Source organism: Lathamus discolor, chromosome 9 (genome assembly GCF_037157495.1).
Source record: "Lathamus discolor isolate bLatDis1 chromosome 9, bLatDis1.hap1, whole genome shotgun sequence".
NCBI classification, from domain to species: Eukaryota; Metazoa; Chordata; class Aves; order Psittaciformes; family Psittacidae; genus Lathamus; species Lathamus discolor.
This window is the reverse complement of record NC_088892.1, coordinates 23,228,979-23,254,756: the sequence shown is the minus strand read 5'-3', so window position 1 is coordinate 23,254,756 and position 25,778 is coordinate 23,228,979. Positions and strand designations below refer to the sequence as shown.

The 25,778-nt window shown below is 40.7% G+C and overlaps 1 protein-coding gene across 9 annotated transcripts in view; it reads left to right on the top strand.

Moving 5' to 3' along the window:
- TEX11 (testis expressed 11) overlaps positions 1-25,246 on the top strand; it is a 29,676-nt gene extending 4,430 nt beyond the window's left edge. For 6 of the 9 annotated variants that reach the window (XM_065689954.1, XM_065689952.1, XM_065689958.1 and 3 more), the window contains 23 exons: positions 870-950; positions 3,419-3,504; positions 4,923-4,980; positions 5,812-5,907; positions 7,382-7,463; positions 9,136-9,214; positions 9,699-9,850; positions 10,934-11,019; positions 12,097-12,234; positions 12,694-12,796; positions 13,895-14,019; positions 14,238-14,323; positions 14,948-15,001; positions 15,620-15,660; positions 16,864-16,950; positions 17,487-17,557; positions 18,067-18,183; positions 19,333-19,405; positions 19,812-19,961; positions 20,932-21,040; positions 22,034-22,154; positions 23,740-23,904; positions 24,916-25,246. In XM_065689954.1, coding sequence (XP_065546026.1) covers positions 870-950; positions 3,419-3,504; positions 4,923-4,980; positions 5,812-5,907; positions 7,382-7,463; positions 9,136-9,214; positions 9,699-9,850; positions 10,934-11,019; positions 12,097-12,234; positions 12,694-12,796; positions 13,895-14,019; positions 14,238-14,323; positions 14,948-15,001; positions 15,620-15,660; positions 16,864-16,950; positions 17,487-17,557; positions 18,067-18,183; positions 19,333-19,405; positions 19,812-19,961; positions 20,932-21,040; positions 22,034-22,154; positions 23,740-23,904; positions 24,916-24,990 — 2,235 coding nt within the window. In that variant the 3' untranslated portion in view covers positions 24,991-25,246. Of the gene's footprint in view, positions 1-869; positions 951-3,418; positions 3,505-4,922; positions 4,981-5,811; positions 5,908-7,381; positions 7,464-9,135; positions 9,215-9,698; positions 9,851-10,933; positions 11,020-12,096; positions 12,235-12,693; positions 12,797-13,894; positions 14,020-14,237; positions 14,324-14,947; positions 15,002-15,619; positions 15,661-16,863; positions 16,951-17,486; positions 17,558-18,066; positions 18,184-19,332; positions 19,406-19,811; positions 19,962-20,931; positions 21,041-22,033; positions 22,155-23,739; positions 23,905-24,915 lie in introns of those variants that run through there. The other 3 variants (XM_065689953.1, XM_065689955.1, XM_065689960.1) reach the window with 3 other exon arrangements.
- The last annotated feature ends 532 nt before the right edge of the window (positions 25,247-25,778 follow it).

The following is a 25,778-nucleotide window of genomic DNA, read 5'->3' as shown; positions in this document are numbered from 1 at the left end:
GGGATAGGTCTGGTGTAGAGCCTGGGTCCCCACACTGCATTCACATAGCATGTGCACAGCAAGGCAAGTCCCTTTGGACACTCATTAAAGCGAGGCATTGTTGTGCCTGACTGAAGTTTCTGAGTATTTCATCAATACTACAGAGTACTGCAGACCTAAGAGTGTAAATAGAAAATGTAGTTACTTGCATTTGCTGGTCATGGCACTGACCTCAGTATCCAGGAGGACTGTCTCCAAATTCTCAAGAGCTTCCCTAAGCAGCCAAAGCAGTGGCCAGAATTTTTAATTTGATCATGGAGGCAAAAGGGAACCTTAAATTATTGGAGAGGTGGTTTGAGATGTGGTGAACTGTTGTAAAACCTTAACACTGGAAAGAACAGGGGAGATGAAGATTAAGTACTAAGGAAAAACTCTTCCTTGTGAGGGTGCTGAGGTGCTGGCACAGGGTGCCCAGAGAAGCTGTGGCTGCCCCATCCCTGGCAGTGCTCAAGGCCAGGCTGGGCACAGGGGCTTGGAGCAAGCTGCTCCAGTGGAAGGGGTCCCTGCCCGTGGCAGGGGTTGGAGCTGGAGGAGCTTTAAGGTCCCTTCCAAGCCAAACCAGTCTGGGATTCTATGATTGTATGATTCTGATTCTTCCATGCATCTGGCCTTTCCACACTACCTAGGGACTGCTGTGTTTTTCTGGATGTTTCTATCATCTGGCAATATATAGAGATACACAGTATTACTGTAAGGACAGAATCTAATCCCAAACCTGGCCTTACCGAATGTGAAAAACCCAAGTCCTCTTTTAGAGAATCATTATTTTAGTGGATTTTAAAGCCATGTTGCTCAGTACAGTTTGTTAGCATGCTCTACTGCTTTCTTAGGGAGTTGCTCAAGGGGATTTTCAGAAAGCAGTGATGTGTATACAGCGCTGCAAAGATATGTTGATGAAATTGCCAAAAGAGGTAAGTGAAATAATCTCTTCTTTATCACTCCAAATTTGGCAAGTCTTCTTTCCTCTCTGTATATTCAAGAATGACACATGCCATATAACAATCCTGGAAAGTACCCTGAACTGTGTTCTCTCTTCTGTGCTTGCTTGATTTGAACTTCCTTACTGAAAATTTTGCATGAAACCAGCATTTTTTTTTCTTCAAAGTTATTTTTTTTTGGTTGCCGTTGTTCCTCATAGTTTATAATTCAAACTAGAACGATAAACTCTTCCTAAAGAATGAGAGAAGACAAATCAGCAAGCAGGATAAAATGATGTCTAAATTGAAAGTGTCACCTACTCTTGTACAGAACCAGCTGCATTTTACAGCTTGATCTTATATTCATCTTCCTCACTTGTACCCACGTGAACTTTTGTCTGGAGACAGATGGGACAAGAGAAGAGCTGAGTCACTAAGTTTTTGATATGCAAGTCTGTCACTGCTCTCAGTACTAATCTTCATCTTCATGAAGCTGTAGAGCTATGAATGGAGGCTTCCCACTGCATTAAACTGAGGGTTTTTGTAGTTTTTATGTCACAGAACAATGTCCAGAGAAATAAATTCAGGTGTATACAGATGAGTTCTTTGTTGGTAAAGATAAAAGACTAATATATTTATATCAGAATAAACTTCCCCACATGCATTTTCGTTTGCTTGCTTAAATATTTTCCCAATATTTAGGAAGCATTTTGTTCCTGTCTCTGTGGTACAGGTAATAAAATGTAAAGAGTAGACCTGGATTCTGAAAGGGAAGTGCAGGAAATCTGGTTGGAGTTTAATTGGGTTTTAATCGATTCAACTCCAACCACTTTTAAATTGGGCTGGGTTTTCTTTTTGTGTGATCAGTGTGTTGTTCAGTGCATTGAGTGATCATGGTGCTGTTCAGTGCATTGAGGCAGTTGCAGGGGTCCAGCTTTGGTTTGAATCATAAGAGCAGAGCTCACTGCATCTTTGTATCATTTCAGTTTAAATTAATGCTTTCTGCTTCAACTCCTCCATTAAATAATATTAAACTTCTCATGATGAATGCTCCTCACAAACCAGGAGCACTGATGCAGACAAGGAGAGGGTTTCTAATCATGAGCGATACAGTTTACTTCTGGCTTAAGGAGTGGTATTTAAACAGTGAGGAGGAAGGAAGAGCTGGTGATGGCTGAGTGACTCTAAACCTTTTGAGCACTAGGAAGCCCTCAGTCCTTGGCCCTTCTAGGCTCCTGTTGTACTAGAAAGCCCTTGCAGAGCATCGCAAGGAGGTGCTTGTGTTATGGTACCATCGAGCAGCTGGAGAGGATTTGCAGCTTGTGGATCATCAGTGATCTATGAAACGTAACTGTGACCTCTTGCCCTGTAGATGAAATGCTGGAATTGTTCCAAACACTTGTTGTTCAGAGAGGTGCCAGGTTTCTGGGGATATTTAGTGTTAGGCTTGACACCTGGAACACAGTCATTCACTGAAATAGGATTTTAATTATCATTTGAAATACTTCTTTTCCAAGCATGCAGGTAAGTGTCTGGGATATGCCGCAGTATGCCTACACTGTTATTGCATGGAACCCTCTCAGTACAGAGACCTTTCTGCTCTGGAAAGAGAATGTTCACAAATGAACTAATGAAAATAAGGGTTTCACATCTGAGAGTGATGGGGGTTTGGTTCATGCCTCCTGCACCTGTGCTTTTGTCTCTGGGTTGAAACGAGATAAACAACAAATTTGAAGCAAGATGCTGTGCTGCCTCTCTCATTCTTGCCTGAGGATTTGAAATCTGGAGTCACTTGCAAGAAGCATCATTTATACTCGGAAAAGCAAGTTACTGCAGAGGCAAAATTGATGTAAATAATGGCAGCCTGTTAGCATTATAAAATGTATTTTCTGTCTCTTTGGACAACATATGACAGCTGCAAATCATTTCGGAGGAAAGACAAGTTGTTATGAACAGACATCGTCAGGGCTGACTGATTAAGTACAGTGCTCTGAATAGACAAGTATTCAAAACAGTTTTCTCCTAAAACTTGTAATGTGGATGAGGTTTTTTTAACCCCAAAGAGACCTGCTGGGAAGGAGCCTTCCATGGGAGAAGTGCAACACTGAACTCTAGAAAGCTGCTTTTGTCATTTAAAAAAATGAAGTTGCAATATTCCAGTTTCCCCCTCTCAAGTTTTAACATCTGTTGTTTGGTTTACAGCTCTAGTGCTTTCAGCATGGTTTCTTGAGGAACTGTTCTACCTTATGTGCTTCAAGAATCCTACGGGTTTGCATGTTCTGGACTGGTTACTGATGCTTCACTTTCCCACACAATTATGATTCTGTTTTAGTCATACTCAATATCCCCTTGTATAAAGTCAGAAGTGGTAACTGGATATATCTTTGAAGTAAAGTGCATTTTAAAGAGCTTTCATGATGTTTCTATGAGAACATTATAGAAAGAGGAGTTTTTCATTACAGACCTGTTACTTGTCAATCCTCTGTTACAATTTTGGAGTGGAAACCTATGAACTGAAGAGGTATGAACAGAGCTCCTTCTGGCTCAGGTAATGTGCAGAGGCAAACAAAATCCTGCTTTTGAGATGTAAAAAAGTTGGGGGAGGGGAAGGGGCAAGGGAGAAGTAGAGGTTTAACTAAAAATATGAGAATACAAGTTTTTACCTGAAACAAATGAGCTGAGCAGGAACTTAGTGACTGTCTTATTCTGGTGCCTAACATTTATATCTGCTGTCCATGCGGATTTTCATGTCATTAGAACGAAAGTTGTCTTTCCATGGTTCTCGTCAATTCTCTCGCTAACACTTCTTTCAGAGAGAAGAGGCTGTTCCCAGTTCTTGTGCCATTCATAAATGGTAGTAAAGGGATTTGAAAACTTTGGAAAAGAGAGGACAAATTATTTGAAATGGTTTAAAATGGATTTGTTTTAAATAGCATTTGAATTTCTCATAGAGGAGGTGCTTCATTGAGAGTAAGTCCCTGACTGATGAAACATCAAGGTGAAAAGGAGTATTTAGAGGTGGTTTGGGTAGGATCCAAGTAAGTAATGAGGTACTACTAAGGAATTAAAAATGTAGGGTATGGGGAGGAGTATCCTCATGGTACGGCCACAGCCTCAGCTCAAAAAAATTTGTTTTTATTTCTTCCTGTTTTTCTTTCAAATAGTCAGAAAAAATGAATGGCAACAGAGCACATTCAGAATAGTTATGGTCACGTATGTTGTCAAAGAGCATTTGTAGAAATGCTCAGAAAGCTGATGCTGTGGAGATTCTATTTTGTTCTTGTGGTGCTGATGGCAGAATTTGAGGAGGAAGTAACCTTTCTAAGTTGCAAATAATTATCTGGAGAAAGAGCTGTGGCTCCATCTAGTGGGCTCCGACTTTCCTGTTCTGAGGAGATACTGCTTTAGGAAACAAATCCAGTTACTGCTTTTTCTTTCTAACAGTTCTTCATTCGCACCATTTCCCATCGAATCTGCTTTTGTGGAATTACCAGTGCGTTTTCTCCCAGGTGGTCCTTTGTGCTGTCATTTAATTTCCAGGCAAAGAGGGGGGGATCATGACTCCAGATCCTGTTTCTGTCTTTGATATTGATTTGCTGTGATCTTGAGAGCGGGTCATGTATAATTTTGTGTATGACTGTATTGTGTGTCAAGTGAGATTGAGAACGCTTGCTTCTTCAAGCCCCCTATAGTTAAAACTGATAAAGCCTACTGAAACGATTGACCAGATGTTGCAGAAGGTGCAGAGGCTGGAGAAGCTGATCGAGTACGATTTTCAATGTAAGGATTTAGAATGGACACAAAATTTTCTGTTCTCCAGTGAGTACTGAGATCAGTTTGCATGATTTCTGTGGCTTCTAACTGGTTAAGAAGTGGGAAAGGACAAGAATGTTGCACATGTCAGAAGACTGGCTGAATTTCTCTCTGTCCTCTCATTTAATCCTAACTTCTGCTTATCATTGATAGCCAGAGCTATGACATTGGAAAGATGGACATGAAATATTCTCTTGGCAAAGAAATGCGGGTAAGAAAGAAAGAAGTTGCTTTTTACCAGTAGCAGGATTTTGTTGCCCTGACTGCACTGTATCATTGGCCTCTACTGTGCCAAACCTGACCAGTGATCCTTTGGCCTCCTCTTTAGTACTGTCTGCTAGAAAGTCTGTCAGAGTTGCAAGTTCAGTTGCTGTGAGTGTCAATCTGAGAGTTCAGTCACTGATGGGTGCCCTTAAATCACATTTGAATCTACTTTTTCACAGAAATTGAGCTGTAGAGAGTAAGGCTGAAGTAGAGCCTGAACAGCCATCTCTTCTTCCCTTTCCCCTCTTCTTTCAAGGCATCATCACTTACATCAGTGTCATTTCTGGTAATGTTTGTCTGCCACATTCATAAGCCTTATTACTCCTTTTACTACCCACAGTGGATATGGAGAAGATTTTAATCTCTTCCTCTTTATATATATCACTTATTTGAAGGCAATTATCACATATGTCTTTGTGATGGTGGTGTTTGTTTGCTTGTTTTCATCTCGGTGAAGTTTGTGCCTCTTGTTCCTCCAGTTTCTTCTTTCACTCTATTTTTCCAGACCTCTGATTTTCCCTGCTACCCTTCTGTTCTCCTCTGAACCCTAGTTGATTAATGTCCTGTGTGAGTTGCAGTGCTGAAGATTGGATGCACTTCAGAACTGAGCAATCACCTGATATGTCTGATACCAGACAGGCATTCTTTTGACTCAAAGAACTTTTATTTTTCATGATCTTATATTTTAAGTCTTGTATCCATCTGTATGTTCATGCATGGCTATATTTTTTTTTCTCTTTGCATGGCATTTAAACTTCCAGTTTGTTTTTCTTTCCAGGCTAAAGTGCTGCGGTTGTTGGCTACAGCCTATTTCGAGTGGGATTGCAATCTGTATCTTGACAAGGCATTGAAAGCTGTGAGCTTGGCAAATCAGGTAGTGATGTGTTGCTGTATTAATAGTGTGTAATAGTTGAAACTCAAGCATTTATCAACATAGTAATATGGACCACATGAATGGTGTGTTGTCCTTGACATCAGATGAATGTGTGTTTGCTTTGTGTTTGGTTTTCATACTCATAAGTATGTTTTGGCACTCACAGCTTTTTAATAGATAATACTTCTTTGCATGTAGATGTAGAGCTGTCTTGGTGCTTCATGTTAATAGTGAGGTCCTTTGACAATGATATGACTGAAATTTCTCTGTCATATTATAACCCAAAGCAAGGGTTTTGAACTCTACTACATATTGAGTCCCCGTCTTATCTATACAAATGTTTAGGTGCCAGACAGTGTTCAGTTTTGAAAGCTGTGCAGCCATGCTACTACATCAGTCTTATTTTAAACAACTCAGTTAGCTGTTGCACCTTACTAACATGACTGTGTTTCTTATGGAACTTGACAAATGAGCTGTGTAAACATACCAGCTACCCTGAAGAAAGGTCATACATATCTAAGCAGTCCCTGCAGTGAGGTTTCTTGCTGTTGCACAGATTCTGTTTCCCATATAAAGACTTGAATTAATTTTATGCTTCTATCTCCTCAGGTTAGAGTAACTTAAATTTGAAGGTTTTTTGCTTGTCTTTGGCCATTTTACAATTTCCATGATCTGTTTCATGCAAAACAAGTTTGAAGTACAAAATCCCATTTAAATGAAAGCTCAAATTCAGTTTTCTACATGCTGTTAAAACTTTCACAGAGATGATGATGCATGTGCTCATGAGATCAGGGTCAAAGACAATGTACTGTAATCATTCACATAACACTGCTGTAGTACCAGAGCCCTCTGCAGCTTTTACTGTATTTACTTTTGCAAAACCTTTTGAGGTGGGAGTGTTTTAATAATCATTTTTGCTAACATGTGCTTTGATATTGTATGAGGGTATGGAAAACTAGGAGAAAATTTTTATTCTAGAATCTGAAATGTGCAGTATTTCAAGGAGAACTGTAGCATACAGGCTTCATTATATCCATTTGCGCCCATTGTTGTTCTTTCCTAAGTTCTGTATTATTATAAGCTACTTTGAATCCTGCTTATATTAATTCCAGACTAATCCAGCCAATTCACACATAGAAAAGCAGGAAATGTTTCTATCATTCAGTATTGTTCAGCTTCTGTTTAAAGATATTGGAAATGGGCAACAGCAAAATGGGAATCATGTATCTCTTGCTTTCATTGTCCTTATAGTCTTTTAACAGTATAACAATAAAGAATACAGATGCACATTGCATTTAAGAAGAAAATATTACCAGTTGCCTGCCTACTGTTTCTGTTATTAAACCAGAAAAAGGATACAGTGGAGTTTCTGTGATTTCCTGATACTTGTGTGGATTAGGAATGTGCTGGACTCTCATGGGATCTCTATTCTACAACCGGCTGTCCAAGTAATGTGTTGCTTATCGTTGTGCAGGAGGATTTGCATCCAGCAGGGTTCTTCTTGAAAGTGAAAATCCTTCTTAAAAGTGGAGCATCAGATGAAGATATCAACTCAGGTATCCTGGCTCTGTATAGGCCTCATATGAAGGTCATACTGTGCCAGTGCTGAGAAATAGCTCAAGCTGTAAATGGAGAAGACAAAAAAATAAATCCCTTTCTGGTGTGTTTTAGAGGAGTCTTCATTAGCTAAATATTGCTCTGGTTTTGGAGGGTGAGACCTAGTAGTCAGTGTTCACAGAGGATTTATCCAAGTGCTAATGTAAGTTTGAATTAAGCATTGTTTTATTATTGTTGGGATTTAAACTGATCTGCTGGAAATAGGGAAGAGGGAAGACTCTGAAGCCTCTTAGAATGACGACAATGAAAATACAGCAGTGTAAAGGTATGGCTTATTTTAGACATAGGCCACAGGTTACTCAGGAAGGGTGAAGGTGGATTATTTCTCACACAGACAGCACAGAAGAAAGGCTTGTAAAGCACTGCTATGCTGTGTGCGTGATTTTGCGGATTTTGGCCAAGAGAGGTGAAGTGCTCAGCAGTGTGTTGTTATAAACCCATGTTACCAGTTTAATTTACCTAGGGCAAATAAGCTCTTTTCTCCTTATCCCTCAAACTTGCCATTTGAAGAGAACTGATTTTTCCATAGGCATGAGAGAAGAAAGTTTTGGGGGGGACTTTAATATAGAAAGGAGGAGTTTATTTCCATGAGTAATGAAATCTTAAGAAAGAGAGGCTCTGTATGGTTGGAAAGCATCAGATGCATAATGAATCCTATGAGAAATAAATGTATGATGGGATGAGGAGTTTCTTGCAGAGAGTGGATTGGTTTGGATGCTGCCAGACCAGCAGGACTGTGAATTCCATTTCACATTGCTCCTGGGGAATTTCAGCCAGCTTTCCAGTGGACAGTTGTTCAAAGCTTACCACTGCAATAGTTGGCTTCTGTTGTGCCATTTGAATTGTGAAGCCACGGTGCTGTCTATCACAGCATGGTCACCTTATGTTAGTACTACTAAGACTCAGTTTTGAAGCACGTTCACTAATGAGCTGTCTTGTGTGGCTGGCAGGAGGGTGTCTGTCCATGCACTGCAGCTTCTCTGAGTGAAGGCTCCTGCCAAGTTTTAGGCATTTGACTAAAACTTTGTATTGTGCATTTGTACACAGGTGCCTTAGAAATGCTTCCTTTAACAACAGCTCTTAAAGTCATGTCCTGTGTGTTCCTTCTCTGATCTCATCCAAGCTACAAATGTCTAAATCTTGTTATTAACCATCCAGCACAGTCTAGCAATTTTTAAGCTGTATCTTAATTTTTAAGCACCAGTTTGACAGCTGATGCTAAAGGCATTAGGCTTAAGTAGTTCCCATTGCAATGTGAGCACTGACCTCAGTCTTAAGTGGTTCCTGCTGGATAAGGATGAGTCATTTTGATGGAAAGTAGCTTGAGGCAAAAGTTTGTGCTACCAATGCCTTTGCTGGTCCTGTTCAGAGAGACACAGGGACAGAATTCCTGGGCTCTCAGTCTGTCACCTTTCTGTAGTACTGCAAGAACTGTACAGTGAAAGGAAACTCAAAGCACTATAGACATGTTTTAGTCTTCCTTTGGTTTTAGAGCTATTACATTGGGGGTTTTATTTGTTTTATTCCAAAGAAGTTGTAAGAGGTAAATGGTAAATTGAGCAGGTAAGTGTCCAGGTTGATAAGTAATCTCTACTGCTCTGTTCTGTCTAGCTGTTGCAGAATTCCTGTACCACGAGATGTCTTTAGACTTTTGTCTGAATACTGCCAAACTGCTGCTGGATCATGGAAGGTATGAGAGCACCACTTAGGGGGGTGAACACAATATTTGGGCTTCATGATGTTCTTTTATAAGCAAAGAATATCTGTTATACATTGATGCTTTTTTTTTTAAATAAAACCCACAGAAGAAGGAGTCCTTGAATAATTGGAAAACAGTGTAAGGGTGAGCAAGTTCCTGCAAAACAACTTAAGGCTGACATTTCACGCTGTTGAATGCTCCATCATGATTTCTTATGGATATGCTTCCATATTGCAGTAAATTCTCACTCTTTCATTGTGAGGAGTAAACTCTTGTGAATACTGTGAAACAAGCGTGTGCTGATATGAAGTCAGAACTAAATAGATGAACTGCAGTAAATTCACACCTTAACTCTGTGTGGTTGCCAGTAGCGTTAATGAGAAACACGCTGTATGGCGTGAATATGTTACTCTTTAGAATGGAAAATTAACAGCTCTTCTTGTGCAGCCTCTTAAAACTACATCTGTGTGAACAGGGAATCAGTTGGTTTGGACTTTCTGAAGTCTGTTTCTGAACGATTTGAATCGTCACCTAACCATGGAAGAATTACCCTGCTCCACATCGAGTTCCTGTTGCAGAGTAAGAGAGAGCTGCTTGCTAAGCAGAAGGTTGAAGAAATTATTATAGGTCTGTATCCATCTTCTGCTGCTCTTTGCTGAAAGCTGGATTTAGTTGACTGAAGTCTTGAATTCTGATTTTCACTTTTATTTTGGCTTATTCTCATCTTCCTTTGCTTTCCCTTATGTTTCTTCTGTATGGCAATTCTTCACTTCCATCATGAATGACAATCATGGTAAAGCTCAGTCTTAAATTCACTTGTTCCTTCTTAGTGTAGACTGTGTGTGGCTGATACATGTGGGATTAGAAATATTTATCAGAGTTCTGTGTAACGTTAATACTTTGTTCCTTCAGCCTGATGTATTTCTGTCAGTATTAAACCATGTTGCATATCCTTCTTTAAGCACCTAAGCAGCAGTTTCTTTTTCAGGTCTCTTGCACCTGTAACACTGTAATATTTTTTGACTGTCAGATCTGCTGGAAATCAGACCGTATTCTATATAACATCCAGGGAGGTGCAGGAGCTACATTTGCACTGTTCAAGCATGAGAACAGTTTTCTCTTACTCACCGTATTGGTGTGGGCTTGGTTTTTGTTTGTTTGTTTGTGGTTTTGTTTTGGTTTATTTGTTCCTTTGATTTTCCCTCAGCACCAGCACTGAGTCTCGGCTGAACTATTGCTGGGTTGGTGTTTCTTTATTGTATCATAGAATCATAGAATCCCAGGCTGGTTTGTGTTGAAGGGACCTTGAAGCTCCTCCAGCTCCAGCCCCTGCCACGGGCAGGGACCCCTTCCACTGGAGCAGCTTGCTCCAAGCCCCTGTGTCCAACCTGGCCTTGAGCACTGCCAGGGATGGGGCAGCCACAGCTTCTCTGGGCACCCTGTGCCAGCGCCTCAGCACCCTCACAGGGAAGAGCTTCTGCCTAAGAGCTCAGCTCAGTCTCCCCTCGGGCAGGTTCAAGCCATTTCCCTTGTCCTGTCCCTACAGGCTCTTGTCCAAAGCCCTTCTTCAGGTTTCTTGTAGGCCCCCTTGGAAGACTGTTATAAGGTTGTTGTAGGATGTGGGACACTCTTTCTCAGAGAGTTCTTAGTTACTTCTCAGTGTGCTTCTTAAAAGTTCTTGTAAAGTGATGATTTGCAGTATCTTTTCAGGTCATTATACTGGGAAACAGCTGTTGCCTGAAGCCTTGAACCATCTGCACATCATCTTGTGGGACATGGCTGCCAAACATTATGAGGTTTGGGACCAAACAGTAGTGTTATTTGTATGACTGAAAATGAAGATCTGCTTTTTCTGACCTCTTTGGTGTGTCTGGTTTTGGTTGGAGTGCGAACTGTTACTAAGAATCCTGTTCCACTTGGCAGTAGTTTTATTTTCAGCCAGCTGGGTGCTGTTTTCCATTACAACATCAAGTTTCAGGTAGCCTCATCTTTAGGTTTGTACCTGGGAACAGTTATGACCAGAACTGATCAGCCAAGGAACCTGTGCAGCCCAGCATTCTGGTTCTGCCCTGGGAATGGTACAAAAACCTGAAAATGGTCTTTACGTTGAGCTGTTTGGTTTACAATTCTTACTCTCTGGTGGTTGGTTGCTTCTTTAAAGAGAGTGAACTGTTATCATTTGTACATTGATGTTCTTTTTAGCTTCTGTGAAGTAGTTTTGGATGCTTACACTGTATCTTAGTTCATGTGTATTCTCCCTGTGAGTGTATATAAGTTCAGTTATTCAAAACCTTATTCCTTCAGTATTCTGGGGGAGATGAGCTCATGTTCTACTCTTGTATTTCTGTCATATGCTTGTTTCTTGTATATAAAGACAAAATGTGCCATTTCATTACCTCTCCTCTGTTTAGTCATGAAGGAATTTTGCTGATGACACAGCTTCCTTCCTCCTTCTTTTAAACTAAACTCTCTGTCCCAGTTGTAACTATAGTTGGGAGTACCATGTTCAGCAGAGTATCATCAATGTTCTCAATCTAAATGGGATAAGCATTTTGTCTTTTTCTCCTAGTTTCAGTTGCCTTGTGTTGTGAACACAGAGGGCTTTTGAAATAATAGTTCTATTTTGTATTTAGTCCTAAGAATGTCCTTTCTGGGTTAGATGGATGACCCGTTCATTCCAGTGTCCTGTCTTTGAGAATGGCCATAGAATAAGGGAAGAGTAGGAAAAGGTAAAGGGGCAGTTCTACAGTGAATGTTGCCTGTAGATCACTCTTCTAGGAGAAAGCTTGCACTGCAGTATATTTGATTATCCTAATTTGGACAGTTTGATCACCCCAATAAGGGTGTTTGTTTGTTTGGCTATAATTCTTCAGGCAAAAAGCTATTCTGAAGCTCTTCACTGGTACAATTATTCTGTCAGTTTCTACACCCCTGGACAGATAGATCAGAACTTGGCTAAGCTGCAGAGGAACATGGCTTCTTGCCATCTTCACCTGAAACAAGTTGACAAGGTACATACATATGTGTAGATACTGATTTATTTGTGTTGCGTTTATTTTTGTAGCTATGTCATTGGGACTTAATCTTAGAATCACAGAATAGTTTGGGTGGGAAAGGACCTTCAAAGCTCATCCAGTCCAACCCCTGCAAGGAGCAGGGACATCTTGAACCAGACCAGGTTGCTCAGAACCACATCCAGCCTGGCCTGCAATGTCCCCAGGGATGAGGCATCCACCACCTCTCTGGACAGCCTGTGCCAGGATTTTACCACCCTCACTGTACAAAGTTTCTTCCTCACGTCCAGCATCCACCTCCCTCTTTTAGTTTAAACCCAGCAGCCCTCGTGCTGCCACAACAGGCCCTGCCAAAAAGTCACTTTGTTTATCTTTTTAGCTCTGTTTTATTGCAAATTATATTAGTGATTTCTAAGTGCCATTGTACTGATTTCCTTTAATCTCTTCTGTGAATAGGCTAAAGAGGCAGTTAAAGAAGCAGAGAGATGTGATCCAAACAGCATCTTTACTAAATTCAGTGTCTATAAAATTGCAGTGATGGAGAAAGATACTAATAAAGGTAGAACTTGGAAAATAAGGAGTTCACTATAAGGAACAGAAGTCCTGAGTAGTTAGAAAATACCAAGCAGATTTGGACTGTTCATCTTGAACGAAACACCATAGAGGGTAGCTAGAAAGGTCTGTAGAGTCACTGAAACTGTCAGGCTGTAGATTTCAACTGACAGTGGGATTCTTTGTACACACAATATATAATATGTGGAGTCCATTGCCATTGCTGATACTGTGTGAATGGAGACTCTGGCTGGGAAGTTTCTAACCTTTTCATGGGCAGAAGCTATAGCAGCATCCCAGGGTGAGCATCGTTGTAGACTTACTTGCTCTAATATTCTTATGTGTGTATATACAATATGAAAAAAAGGATGCTGAGCTAAATGAACCTTAACAGAACCATTATTGCTGCTCTTAGTTTCTCTGGACAAGTAGAGCCTGAAGTTACCAGAAAATACATGAATTACTGAGATGAATTCCAGCATGACAAATCTCTGTAGACTTTCTTCTTGATAATGAGTTCTGCGATTCCATATTTTAATGAGAATCTTAGCTGAAGTAGTGAAAATTAAGAACTACAGTCTATACTTGCTTAGAACACAGAGTAACGTGCAGAGCTTATTTTCTGATGAATTCTGTGCCAAGTAATTCTTCTCTATACATTTTTTTTAATGACAGCTTAATTTGCCCACATACTATAGAGTGGGAACCACACTACAGTGTGAACATAAAAGCAGCAGCACACTTGCTATAAGCCAAGATGTGGGAGCTTGGAATCATGCCCAGACAATGTATTAGAGAAAGTCTTCTCTCTTTGGTGACAGTTATTTAGCAGAACAAAATGAAGGATGTGAGCTAGTTTAATTTGTATGGCATCCTTATTCCCTTAGATTAGGAGCTTGAAAAGCCTTTTGGCACCTCTCTAGGAAGAAACACGTAATTGTGGGGAAGTGCTGCTGTGGTCAGGTTTTCTTGTCTTGGTTTTTCATATTAAAAACATTACAGCCTTTCAGAAGTTGTTGCTAACGCCTCATTAAAACAGTGGAACTTTGCACCTTCCAGTTGCTTCTACAAAAAGACATTTAAATGTTTCCTATGTATATTTCAGCTGTGGAAGCAGTTATTGAAATGGGGAAGCTAGCAGAAAAGTCATCTCAACATGAAGACAAGCTGAGAGGGGAGGAAGATACAGGCACTAACCTCCTGAGTTTAGCTGCCCAAATCGCTTTAGAGGTAGACAACATTGTCTTTGCTTTATTGCTGTAAGTAGGACAGCTCTAACCTGGCCTACTTTAAGTATTTCAGTGTATCTCATGCATTTTGAAGTATTTCATGCTTCCGAGGTACTCAAATGTGTTGTGTAATGCAAAGTAGAAATTGGGGGTTTGGGATTTTTTGGTAGTAACTGAGGTAATGCAGTTTATCCAAAGCATGTTTCAATTTCTTTTCAGAATGAACAGCAAGTTGTGGCTATCAAAGCTTTGGAGTATTTGGCTGAACATTTACAAGACTGCCGACAATTATTTGCAGCTTTAAAGTGAGAATTGAATGTATTTATGAGCAAAGATGTTTTTTTCTGCTTTCTTTTCAAAAAGACTGTATTATACTGAGGAAGGTGGTAAACAGTAGATGAGAGATTAGTTATCAGTCTTTTTGGTGCTGCAGATGAATCTGAAGCCTGAACTTTGATATCTACCAGTGTTCCAAGTCCTTCTCAAGCAAATAGCATTAGTTGCTCTGAATTTTAGGATTACTTTGTGAACAGATGAGCAACAACAACTCTAATGAAATTCCAATGATATATTTGATGAAAATACCAGTTTGTATCATCTGATGGAGCAGTATTTTACTGAAATACTCCCATCATGTTTAGAACAACAAATACTGTGACAGATGTATTTATTCCCATCTTTGCTTAAAACCTGTGTTAAAGTACATTTATTTACTTACTGTTCCATGAGTTAATAGAGTGATTTATAAAATAAGGCAATAGGGTGAGAAACAGTATAATATTCTTAGTTGGACACTTTGAATTCTTCTGTGAGTTTCATGGGCTGATAGTATATGGAAGAAAAGTGGGATTCTTTCTGGAAAATTAGGACAAAGAACACTGTTGGAAAAAAAGTCTTGTTTCTTCATTGCTTGTTTCCCTCGTATTTAGATGTTTGGTTCGTCTTACGTTGTCAAAGGTCATGGCAGAAAATGAAGAGAAAAAGTGAGTCCATTTGCAAAATCATTTTCTGGTGGTGGATACGTTGTACAGATGAGGCAATATTTTCTTGCTGGGCTTATTTTCTTGCAGAGTAAGCGAGAGATCAGTTTTTGTGCTGGTAAAAAGTCCACCCAGATGACTTCCCAACTTTTATTAATGTGTAAGAATGTCAGGAGTGTTTGATGGGGAAGGTGGCCTAAGGCACTTTGACACTGGGATGTGGTATCTTTCTGAAGCTCCGAGTGAGAACTGCAGAGCGGGACCTCCCTTGCTGAGGAGCAGCCACTTTGCAAATGGTGCTTTAGCTTAGGAGAACTGTACTGCAGCGTTTTGACTGTTAAGGAAACAGTGCAGTGTCAGTGGGGTTTGAAGTTTAACCTGCAGCTCCAGCCACTGAGAGAATCTCCTACTGCATTTCTACAACAGCCTTCACTGCTGCAGATTGGTCTTTCAGTACTCTTGCATCTTCAAATGGTGAAAGTTTCTAATGCCCAAGGTGTTTGTTAGGGGAAGAATTGTTATATCCATAGTTAGGGAGATGTATTCCAACATAAATAATGTGTTCTGTTGTAAGAAACTTAATGGAACAATTTCTAAAACTTAATTTTTCCTCCATCCTAGAGATGAAGATATCAACTCGATGCTGACTTACTTGACCTTGGGTACACTTTTGTTTTCTTTACATTTTCTGTAGTTCTTCCATCTGTGAACATTTTCTTATCGGATTAGGTCCATACCAACCAGGTGTTTACGCTCCCTGTTTCAGTCCAGGTTTCCAACTGTGAAATAAGTGGAAATTCAGACTGGAGATTCAACAGTGCTGTGAAGTTGGATCTCAGTGTTAGAGGTTTTTGCTGTGGAAAGCTTGCAGGCTGGTGCTGGGAAAACTTTAGAAAAGCCCGTACTTGGGAGCTTCTGTCAGGCAAAGGGACAGTTTCTTTCAGGCAGTTTCCCTTTAATCCTTCATAAGGCCGTGCATGCAAGCAACAGATATTTGGGCACAAGCCACAATCTGGATGGCCTCAAGTGACAGTCTGTTACTCTGAGTTCACTGGCAGGGCCAAGGTTAGTATCTCTAGCAGCAGGACTACCACAAAAGTTTGGTTTTGTAAACTGAATTAGCGGGGTAACTTTCTATGACATTGATTGACAGTGGTGACTTTGCTGTTCCTGCTGTTCAAAAGGGAGCATTTTTTAAATGAAGGTAATGGTTTGGGTTTGGTTTTTTGTTGCCCTGGAAGGCCTAGAAACCTGCAAACTGCTGAATGGTGGGAGAGGCTTGGTCAAAATGGGTTCCCTCTTTAAAGTTGTGCTGCCTATTGAAAAAGAGTTGTCTGTTTGCGAGGCACAGGAGTTTCACGGAGGCCTTTCCTCCATCAGAAGAAAGATCTACTTTCCCTAAATCTTTTCTGATCTTTGGTCAAGGAAGTCAATGAGATTGTAGGAGCTTTTGATACACTTGCCATTCCTTCTGCAACTAGGAGAGTATGAAGGCTGGAACTGAATGAATTCCAGGTTCCTTGCAGAAAGGCCTCAAACCTGTTACTCAGTTTAAAACCCCTCAACTTTTTGTGTAGTTAAGTAAAACTCTTCTGCATTATGCTTCAGTGTCAGTACACTTTGAAAAGGCAGAACTTGTTGGCAGCCTTATCTATCTTACCAAAAATGCTGTTTGAGGAACTTTTTGATCTATTTGTATCCTCTCTGGTCAAGCATGTTAGATGCAAGTTGTAAGAATAACTCTTGCCCAGTAATTACATGGGAGTTTTGGAAACTTCTGTTTTGTAGTGCAGTTATTAGGCTTGGAAATGTGTTTTTCTTCTGCTCAGAAGGTGTTACTGATCTGTTGAACACATTTTTTGCAGCTCACAAGAGACTTGCTGAGTCTTTCACAGATGAAAAGTTTACAGGGGACATGAAGGTCCTCGAAGCTCACTGGTTTAGGAAAGTTGGTAGGTTGGCACTCACAAAACCTAAACTGAATCCCCTCCGCCTCCACTCAGCCAGACCTTGAGGAAGAAAGAAGTGTTTAAGGATGTAGTAGATTTATAAAAGTTCTCACCTGCCTTAGGTAGTCTGAAAGTTCTGCTGCATTTCCTGTCTTCTGAAACTGTCTGGTACGGCTCATGTTTTAAGTTAGTTCTCAAGACAAAGACTCACACATGGTCTGTTTGACTGATGGGAGAGCTGATACGTTATTTCCTTCACTACAGGAACTGTATGTGTCCATGATACAACTCTGAAGAGTTCACCATTTTTCTCTTAGCCCTTCACTACCAGGACTGTTACAGAAGTAAATTAAAATCAGGCAAACAGAAAGAATAACGGTTTTCTTCAGTGTCTAAAAAAACATGCTGCTAAGAGCAATAAAAGCCCCCTTATTGCCCATTGAATTGTAGAATGAACTGCCTGTAACTGGGGCTTAGATGGGCATGCCTGTAATGCTGAAGATTTGTACTCTAGCCTCCATTTTTTATGTCTTTGCTAGCTTGGAACTTGGCTGTACAGCTCAGGGGCTGCCCTGGAAAGATGAGGGATTTTTTCCTACTGTCATTCAAGGTACGTACTGTTGCTGATAGTATCTGTGATTGAAGAATAGTCACCTGCCCAGGTCTGTTGGAATTTACATTTGTGTATCGGGTATCTCCTTGGCTCTGAAGGTGGAGTGCTTTGGCACAAAGAATCTGACTTGTTGTTATACTTTACATTCTGTTGCTTAAAAATGTCATAAGAAACTTGGACTTCAGTGAGAACTTTCTAAAATAAATGGATTCTGATCCTTGAAAACTGTATCATTAATACAAACCTATTAAATGCTCTAGTCCAAATCTCTAGACAGAGCTTGTACCAACACTGTCAGTTTTGTAAGTGTTTGTAGAGAGGGGACTCCAACACTGCTTCACGTTTTACATCTTATCTTCTTGTGTAGTTGTACAATTGCAGTATGATTATGTAGTTATGACTAGTTACTGAAAGTGTCATCGAGGAGACTCAGCAGTCATCTGTCCATGACAAAATTGTTTTATATGGGCTTAATTCTCATTATCTTTCCCTGTTTTTGGTGTCAGTTGTCCCAGTTTTGTCCTTCGGACAAAGCTGTTCTAATTGCCCAGAAGACATGCCTGTTAATGGCAGCTGCAGTTGATCTGGAAATGGCGAGACAACCAGTACCACCTTCTGAACAGGTAGGGCAGTGCTCAGTTAACTGCTGCTGTAGGTATCACGGAGCATTTTTTTGTCTTTTGAGTTTGAAGTCTTAGGGGTTTTTAACTCAGGATATTGAGAATCACAGAATGGTTTGGATTGGAAAGGACCTTAATATCATCCAGTTCCAACCCCCCTGCCATGGGCGGGGGCGCCTTCACCCTAGACCATGTCACCCAAGGCTCTGTCCAACCTGGCCTTGAACGCTGCCAGGGATGGGGCATTTACCACTTCTTTGGGCAACCTGTGCCAGTGCCTCAGAACCCTCACAGGGGAAAAGTTTTTCCTTATAGCTAACCTTAACTTCCCCTGTTTCAGTTTAAACCCACCACCCCTTGTCCTGTTGCTACAGTACCTGATGAAGAGTCCCTCTCCAGCATCCAGAGATTAAGAATGTAAGCAGGAGAACCTAGTTCATTAGTATTAATGCACCTCGTGCTTTCCAAACAATCGTAAATGTTAGATTTCTGTGAGTTTGAACAGATTTCTTTCAACCAAAGGTCATGGCAGTACCTTCTCCTAGAGGAACTTAAGCCTACCTTAAAATGTTTTGTAAGGAGTCTGTTGCTGAGCATCGGTTGGTCAGGCAGATAATTACTGCATCTTTAGGATTATGCCGTTGCTGAAAGTAGTTACCAGTCTGGTTGTGATAAGGCTCACAATTATGTTTGTTTTTTTAAGCATGCATCCTTTTTTGGGGTGCTGCACTTACTGTGGTAAGATGAAGGAAGATGTAAGTGCTTATGACAGAAGCATGGAAGTCTGCTGTACAGTGATTGTGGTAGAAACTTATTTTGTGGGGTGCAATGCACAGCAATTTGTGTTGTGGGATTTAGGGGTTTGTCACTCTCAATAGCACTATTTTATGCTTTGGGAGGTAAAAGAAATGATCTTTCATAGGAACCCAGATGGTTCTTTCTGGACCAATGGAATGCTTGGTGTGAAGAGGCTTTGTCTGAGTTGTGGAGGTCTTTGAACAAAGAAAAGTAACCCACGTAGATGATGTTCTAACTAGGCTGGTTCTTAATTTATTTTATAGCTGGGTATAAAGATCCTTCCTGCTGTGACATGTACACTCCTTTCTCTTTTAAAACTATGACAAAAATAACGTCTTCAATTTTGTGAAATAGGTGGAGCTTTTGAGTCAGGCTCTTCAGCACCTCCAGGCATGCAAGGAGATCTGGAAAATTCTCAAGCTAACAGGTAAGCTACAGCATGTGTCTGTTCAGCACATGCAACTCTTAAACTTAGTCACTGTATCAATGAAAAGTACAGGACGTACAGAATTGCTGTCTCAGCTGAGGCCTGTTGAAGCAGATGATAAAAGTGTTTGCTGCTAACTGTTACCTTGCCTCGGGTGGTTGCGTGAATTTAGCTACTTACGGACAAGCCAGAGGTTTTTACTGAGGAGGAGGCATAGTGGTGGGGTTTTGCTTTGGACATTTGAGGCTTCCATCCAAGCTTGCTTCAGAGTTCCACTTGATCTGCTGTGAAATCTGAGTACCTTAATGGTTTTCCTGCCTGTCGGAAGCAAAATTTATACCTTGTGGTACCACGTGCCTTTAAGAAAATGAATCCCTACATTCAGGTAATTCTGTCTCTTCTGTAGGAGATTTTGCTAAAGACCCAACAGACACATTGCTGCTGCTTTATGAATTTGAAGCAAGATCCAAACTGAATGATCCAGCACTCCACAACCTTATGGAGTCAGTTTGGGAGCAACCACAAATAGAGGTCAAGACACTAGAAATTATTGCATGTAAGGGCTGCATTTGTGCTTTCGTAGTTCTCTAAGTAATGAACTAACTTTTGTTGCCCTTTCCTGTTCGTTTGGGATGACCAAGGTTATCGGGTATTGTGCAGCATCCAGAAAACAGGTCTAGCCATATGTATGTTGTCCTGAAGCAAAGCCGCTTTAGGATCTCAGTAAGATCAGGAGATCTGCCTTTTGAAAGACTGTATTACATGGATGATGAACCAGAAATTTCTGACATCCTTCCATTTCTGGACCCTGAGACATTTGAGTTGGTTGTGAGTCTGGAAAAGATTACTCCGCTAAACTTTTACAAGCTTCAAACTGGCAAAGGCCAGACAATGACCCTATCTGATCGATGGCTTAAGTTGGTTTAAGATGTGGACTTTGGATAGATACACAGTTTCAGCTTACTGTTGTCAATATGTAAATAGCACTTTTCTATACTGCACCATGCTTTCATGACGAAGTCCTAGTCATGCCTCCTTGAGAATCTAGAGTAGGATCAAATGAAGATGAGTAAAATTTAAAGTACCATGGCAAATCTTTGGAGGTGATTCTGTAGGACTGCATGAACACCTGCTTCTCTCTGTTGTCTTGAGAGAGTACACGCCTGGGCTTGAAAACACTATACTGACATCTCACCCCTGCCTATTTTTTCCAATCAAGTCTTTACATTCAAGGACACAAACAAAAGTCTTTACATTAGACACCCTCCCCCAGCAATATTTCTGGGTTTCTGCACCAGAAGTGAGCAGTAGTATGAAATGCACTGTGCTTCTGCCTTACAGTCCTCACTGACGATCTGCACAGTAAGGAAGTAGTAGACTGGTCACTAGCTTGTGGCCAGCCCAGGCATTCAACACATCCCTTTGCATGTGTTTATCACAAGCAGGCATCATGCTGTACTTTAGTGACCAATGAGATGAAAGTCTGGCTCCAGTAATTTTTGTCTCAATTTCCTTTTGGTTTTAAGCATTAGCAATGGAATCTCCAGCTCGGTATCCTGTACTGTGTAAGAAAGCTCTCAAGAGTGCATTAAACCTTCACAGAAAGCAGACTGTCATTGATGTTGAGAAATTCAGGTGAGTGTTATCACTCAGCTTTGCCATGAGCCCGTGCCTGGAGATGCTGACAGGGAATAAGGCCTCCAAATAGAAAAAGTGGGTTTTAGGTTATGTGCAAGGTTCCACTTCTTGCTAGCCAACCACTGTGCCTCTCAGTCGTGACTGTCTAATAGTGTTAACTGGGAGGTGCTTCCTGGGCATATTTTTTGAGACAGTTTTATTTCCCATAAATGAATCTATTGAGGAAGGAAAATGAAAACTATATCCAGAGGTCTCTGGCTGTTTCTTGTGAGGAAGGTGTTAATTTCAAATGGTACCCTGGTAGTAGTGAACTAGGTATTTCTAAGACAATGAAGAGATGATTAACAAGAGAAATTAAGTGCTGAGAAGAAAGCCAAGAGTTGTAAGTTAGTGATACGATGCCACAGTCCATCAGTTTGCTGGGTAACTGGCTCTCTAACAGCTCTACCTTATGGAATCTGAAAACCAACCTGGCACATGGCCTTCTCACTTATTCATATCCCAGAAACAACCTTTTTTTTCCTTTCCAAGTTTAACCCCTCGGCAAAGGCAACTGTTAATATTGCTCTTCTCCCTTCAGGCTGAGAAGGAAAAACCCCATTTCAGGAGCCATGTATTTATTACTGATTTTCTGAGGCTGCTGACTCCTTACTTCTTGTTGGGGAAGTTAGAAAGCATACTTTTTCCTTGCTGTTACATGTAGCACTCTAGAAAATATTGTTTCCTTTTGTGTTACTTTAGAACCTAGCAATGAAACTCATGAAGTGCTTGCTTCTCTTGGCTCTCTTTTGGCATAGTTTGTATGAATGAGATCTGATACTAGGAAAATGCATGTTTCTGCTTGAATAATGGGAATGTAATAAGCACCAGGGTGGACTTGTCTGTGTAACAATTGCCGAGACGTAAGTTACTGTGATGCTGATACTAAAAGCTGGCTGTTGGTGCACATGGTATTTAACCTTTCCTCTTCTGCTCTGTTTCAATTCTCAGCAAATGCTTACATAGTTTGATAAATCTCTCTTTACCAACTGGATTAACAGACCTGGATGCCTGTGTACTGCAGGAGGTGTGGGACTACTTTGAAGATGGTCTGAGCATAATCAGCAGCACAGTGAGTTGAACAGGAGAACAAGAGGCTGGGGGATGATCCTGAGCACATGAAAAATAACAAATCTCATCAGGCTGAGAATGATGAGTAGAGTGAGCAGTGCATGGTGTGATGTGTTGAGCAGCCAAGATTTCTTCAGTAGAAGATACGCTGACATTACCTCAAAAGAAATGCCTCTTGGATATTTATGACTAAATTATGAAGTTCCCTGGATTTTGTAAGGGCTTTTTTAGAGACATTCAAGGCCAAGTTTTCAGTGCCTATTTTAGAAACATCTGCAGCTGAGACATCCCATCATTCCTCCTCTTGCTTCTACATTCTCACACTGAATATGTTGAGGGTTTTTTTAAATGCAGATTACTTTTCCAGCTCAGTTTAAAGCCAGCTGAAATCTGGATTCCAGACTTGCTTTTGTTCTCAGCTCTGTCTTGTTAAATGTATTTGGGAACTTACTACATTATTGTTTTATCCAAATGACCTAGAACCGGATTCCTAGACCTGAGCTGTTGGTTCCTGTGGTACTACGTGCTTTGTTTCTGTGAGGACAGGTTTATGGAGAGCAAAATCATTCTTTCTTTAAGCATTTCTGCTGCTCCTTTCAAGCCTGAAGCAAAATGCTGTACAGTGAAGCCAGTTGTACTGAGGAAGTTAAGACATTTCTACTTAAAATTTGATAGGTAAAAGTCCATTAAGAAGTATTCCTGTTCAGGACTAGTAAACCAATGCCATGTTTCATAGCTTCGTTCCATTGCATGGCTGTTTTTTTGGTTAAGGTTTGAATGTCTCTTCTTTATGAAAGTGGCATAAAGATACGTTGTTCCTGACTTCCCAGAAAACCAGTGTCCCCACATTCATGCCTGCCTTCCACTGAAGTCCTCACCTCTAATTTTAATAATGTTCTTGTTGAGGGCTTCAAATGAAATGCTAATGTGGACTGATACAACAGCAAAACTCTACAGCACTGGGTGCCCTTCTTTTGCAGTCTTGCTCATGGCAACAGGTACTAATTGGTACTGTAATAGGAGGAGGACACTGGGGCATCACGTTAGTCTGTTATCAGTTAGAAAGCTGGTGCACCACTCATGATTTACATCTCCTCTTCAGAAACGGATGCTCTAGTTCAGAAATTCATTGTGTCCTCTTACTTAGGATGAGAAGTATCTATCAAAGGTGAAAAGAAGTCCTTCCAGCCTCCCCTTAAGGCTTTGCATGACAAATCAGTAATTTCTTGTCCTTCCCTTCTCCAGCTGAATCGGTTTCCCACCATGTTCAAGCATTGTAGGGTGTTGCTACTCTTCTGCAGTTACAAAGGCAGCTTTCATTCGAGTCCCACAGAATTGTATTTTCTGATCTACCAATAGGTAATTGCAACATGACTTACCCATGTTGGAAGCAAGGTGTTTGGCAGTAGTGCAGATGAACTGTGAAGTACAGGACGACTCTAGGAATTGCCCTTTGCTTAGGAAAAAAAAACCCAAGTTACTGTTTTCCCACTCTAAAACCAAACTCTAATGCACTCTTGACTTGTCAGGGTTAAAGTGAAAAGTTTATTTTCTGATGAGCTGTTGCTTCTTCTTTATTACTCCAGGATGCTTACCCAGAGATGGAGATCCTTTGGTTGATGACAAGAGCATGGAATACAGGAATATTTCAGTATACTGTTGGGAAATGTAGGGAAGCTGAGCAGTGGTGTGGATTAGGAATGCGCTTCCTCAATCACTTAGGATCTCTGAAGAAAACCTATGAAGGCCATGTAAGTAAGCATAAGCAGATGGATTTGAGGATGTGGGATTTAAGGTCTGGCCTGAATTTTAGATATGGATCTGCCTGAAGAAACCACAGCAGAATTTCATGGTACCTACATATTCTGGGAGAGCTTGATGCTAAAAGGCTTTTTCAAAGTGAGGCCAGGAAAGTTTTGATAGACAGTAGAAAGCATAATGAAGTCTCCTTTCCTGGAAGGGTCATGTGAATGCCTGTCTGGAAATCAGCTTCTGTCTGTTTGTGGCCATAGGAGAACCCTTGTACGTTGCTTGCTTTCACTAACGTCAAGGTGCTGTACCACTTTACTTAGATCAGCTGTATGAACACATTCAAACCTGGTTTCTAGTATAATCTTATAAATCTTATAAATAGGGTTTAAACTGATGTGAATATAATTATTAAAGCTCATCTTTTCAGGTGTAGCTTAGCCACTTCTACAGGTGGTGGAGAAGTTTCAGGGCTAGTATCTCTGTAGAAAGCAATGACACCGTTTGTTACTCTGTCACAAGTAAGCTTCTCTATGGTTTTTGGTTAGTGCCCCTACCCAGACTGCAGCACAGCTCAGCCTAGCTGGTGTGTGCAGACATCATTCAGTCTCTTATGCATGAGCTGGGCAGTCAAGAGCTGGTCACAGTTTTTGTACCATGTTAAGTACACCCATTAAGACAGTAAGTATGGAGATCACTTCTTTCCAACCTCAGCCATTCTGTGGTTCTGTGAGTGGGTTTATTCCCTGATGTAAGACTCAGCTATAAACTATGCGTTATGGCAGTATAAATAAACCTACCTTTGTCAGGTTGCACTGATTTAACTCTTTTTTTCTTAAACCACTGTATTCAAACCTGTGCCAAAATCTTGATATCAGTTTTAGGTATAGAACCTCGTGGTAATCTCCCACCTATGCCCTTGCTTCTGTTCCCTGTTGCTTTCTTGTATTATATAGTTAAATGATAGAACTTTATCCGTCCTTATTGACAACTATGGTGCTTATGTTCTCCAGATGATTGGTCTTTATAGTGAGGTTCTGGACAAACTGGACAGAGCAAAAGGGTTTCTTTCAAACGAGCAAGGATAATGAGAGTCACAAGTGCAAAAAGGAGGACAGGAGCGTCCCTTGGAAATGTTCTGCTGGATGAAAGAGGCTGTCACCTCTCTGGAAGCATGGTGTCACGGGAGCAGTACAAGAGAAGCCAGGATCTCCTTGTTAGTGATTAAGCTATGTACTTTTAAGGAAGTCTTTGAGTGAATGGAATTGTTTTCCTCTAGGCAATAGTTTTCATTCTCTGCAGGTATTCAACAGTTAGAAATAAATATTTAACTTTTTTTCATGAGATGAGTCTGCTCCTGTGTAACAGGCTGAGTTAAATACCTGGCTGTAGTAGTAAGTGGCAATGAGAACATTAAAAGTATTCCAAGACCAGGCATCTCCTCTGGATGGCATAGCTGCCTTGCTACATAAAACAGGGATCTCCCGGTGAGCAGGGCCACCTCTTGTGGTTACCCCTGGAGGCTGAGAGATCCCTTACCTGACACCAGGCATCCATGGCTTGGTGAGTGGCATTTTTTGCATGCATGGCACATTTAAGATACATATTGTAAGCGTAACTGATAAATAGTAAATAGTATTTACCACCAATTAATCTGTACTTATTAAATATTTTACATTCCCAGATTTACTGATGAGAACTCAAACTGACTACTCGATCAGATCTATGAACTGTCACACAGCACTCACAGTTAGTATTTCCCATAGCTTTTAAGTAGGACAAGAATTCTTCTCCTAGCTGGGTCAGATCTCAATTAGCTGGATTTCCAGTGACCATTCCCAACAGGCACTTTGCCTGCAAGCGCCCTACTTTGCAG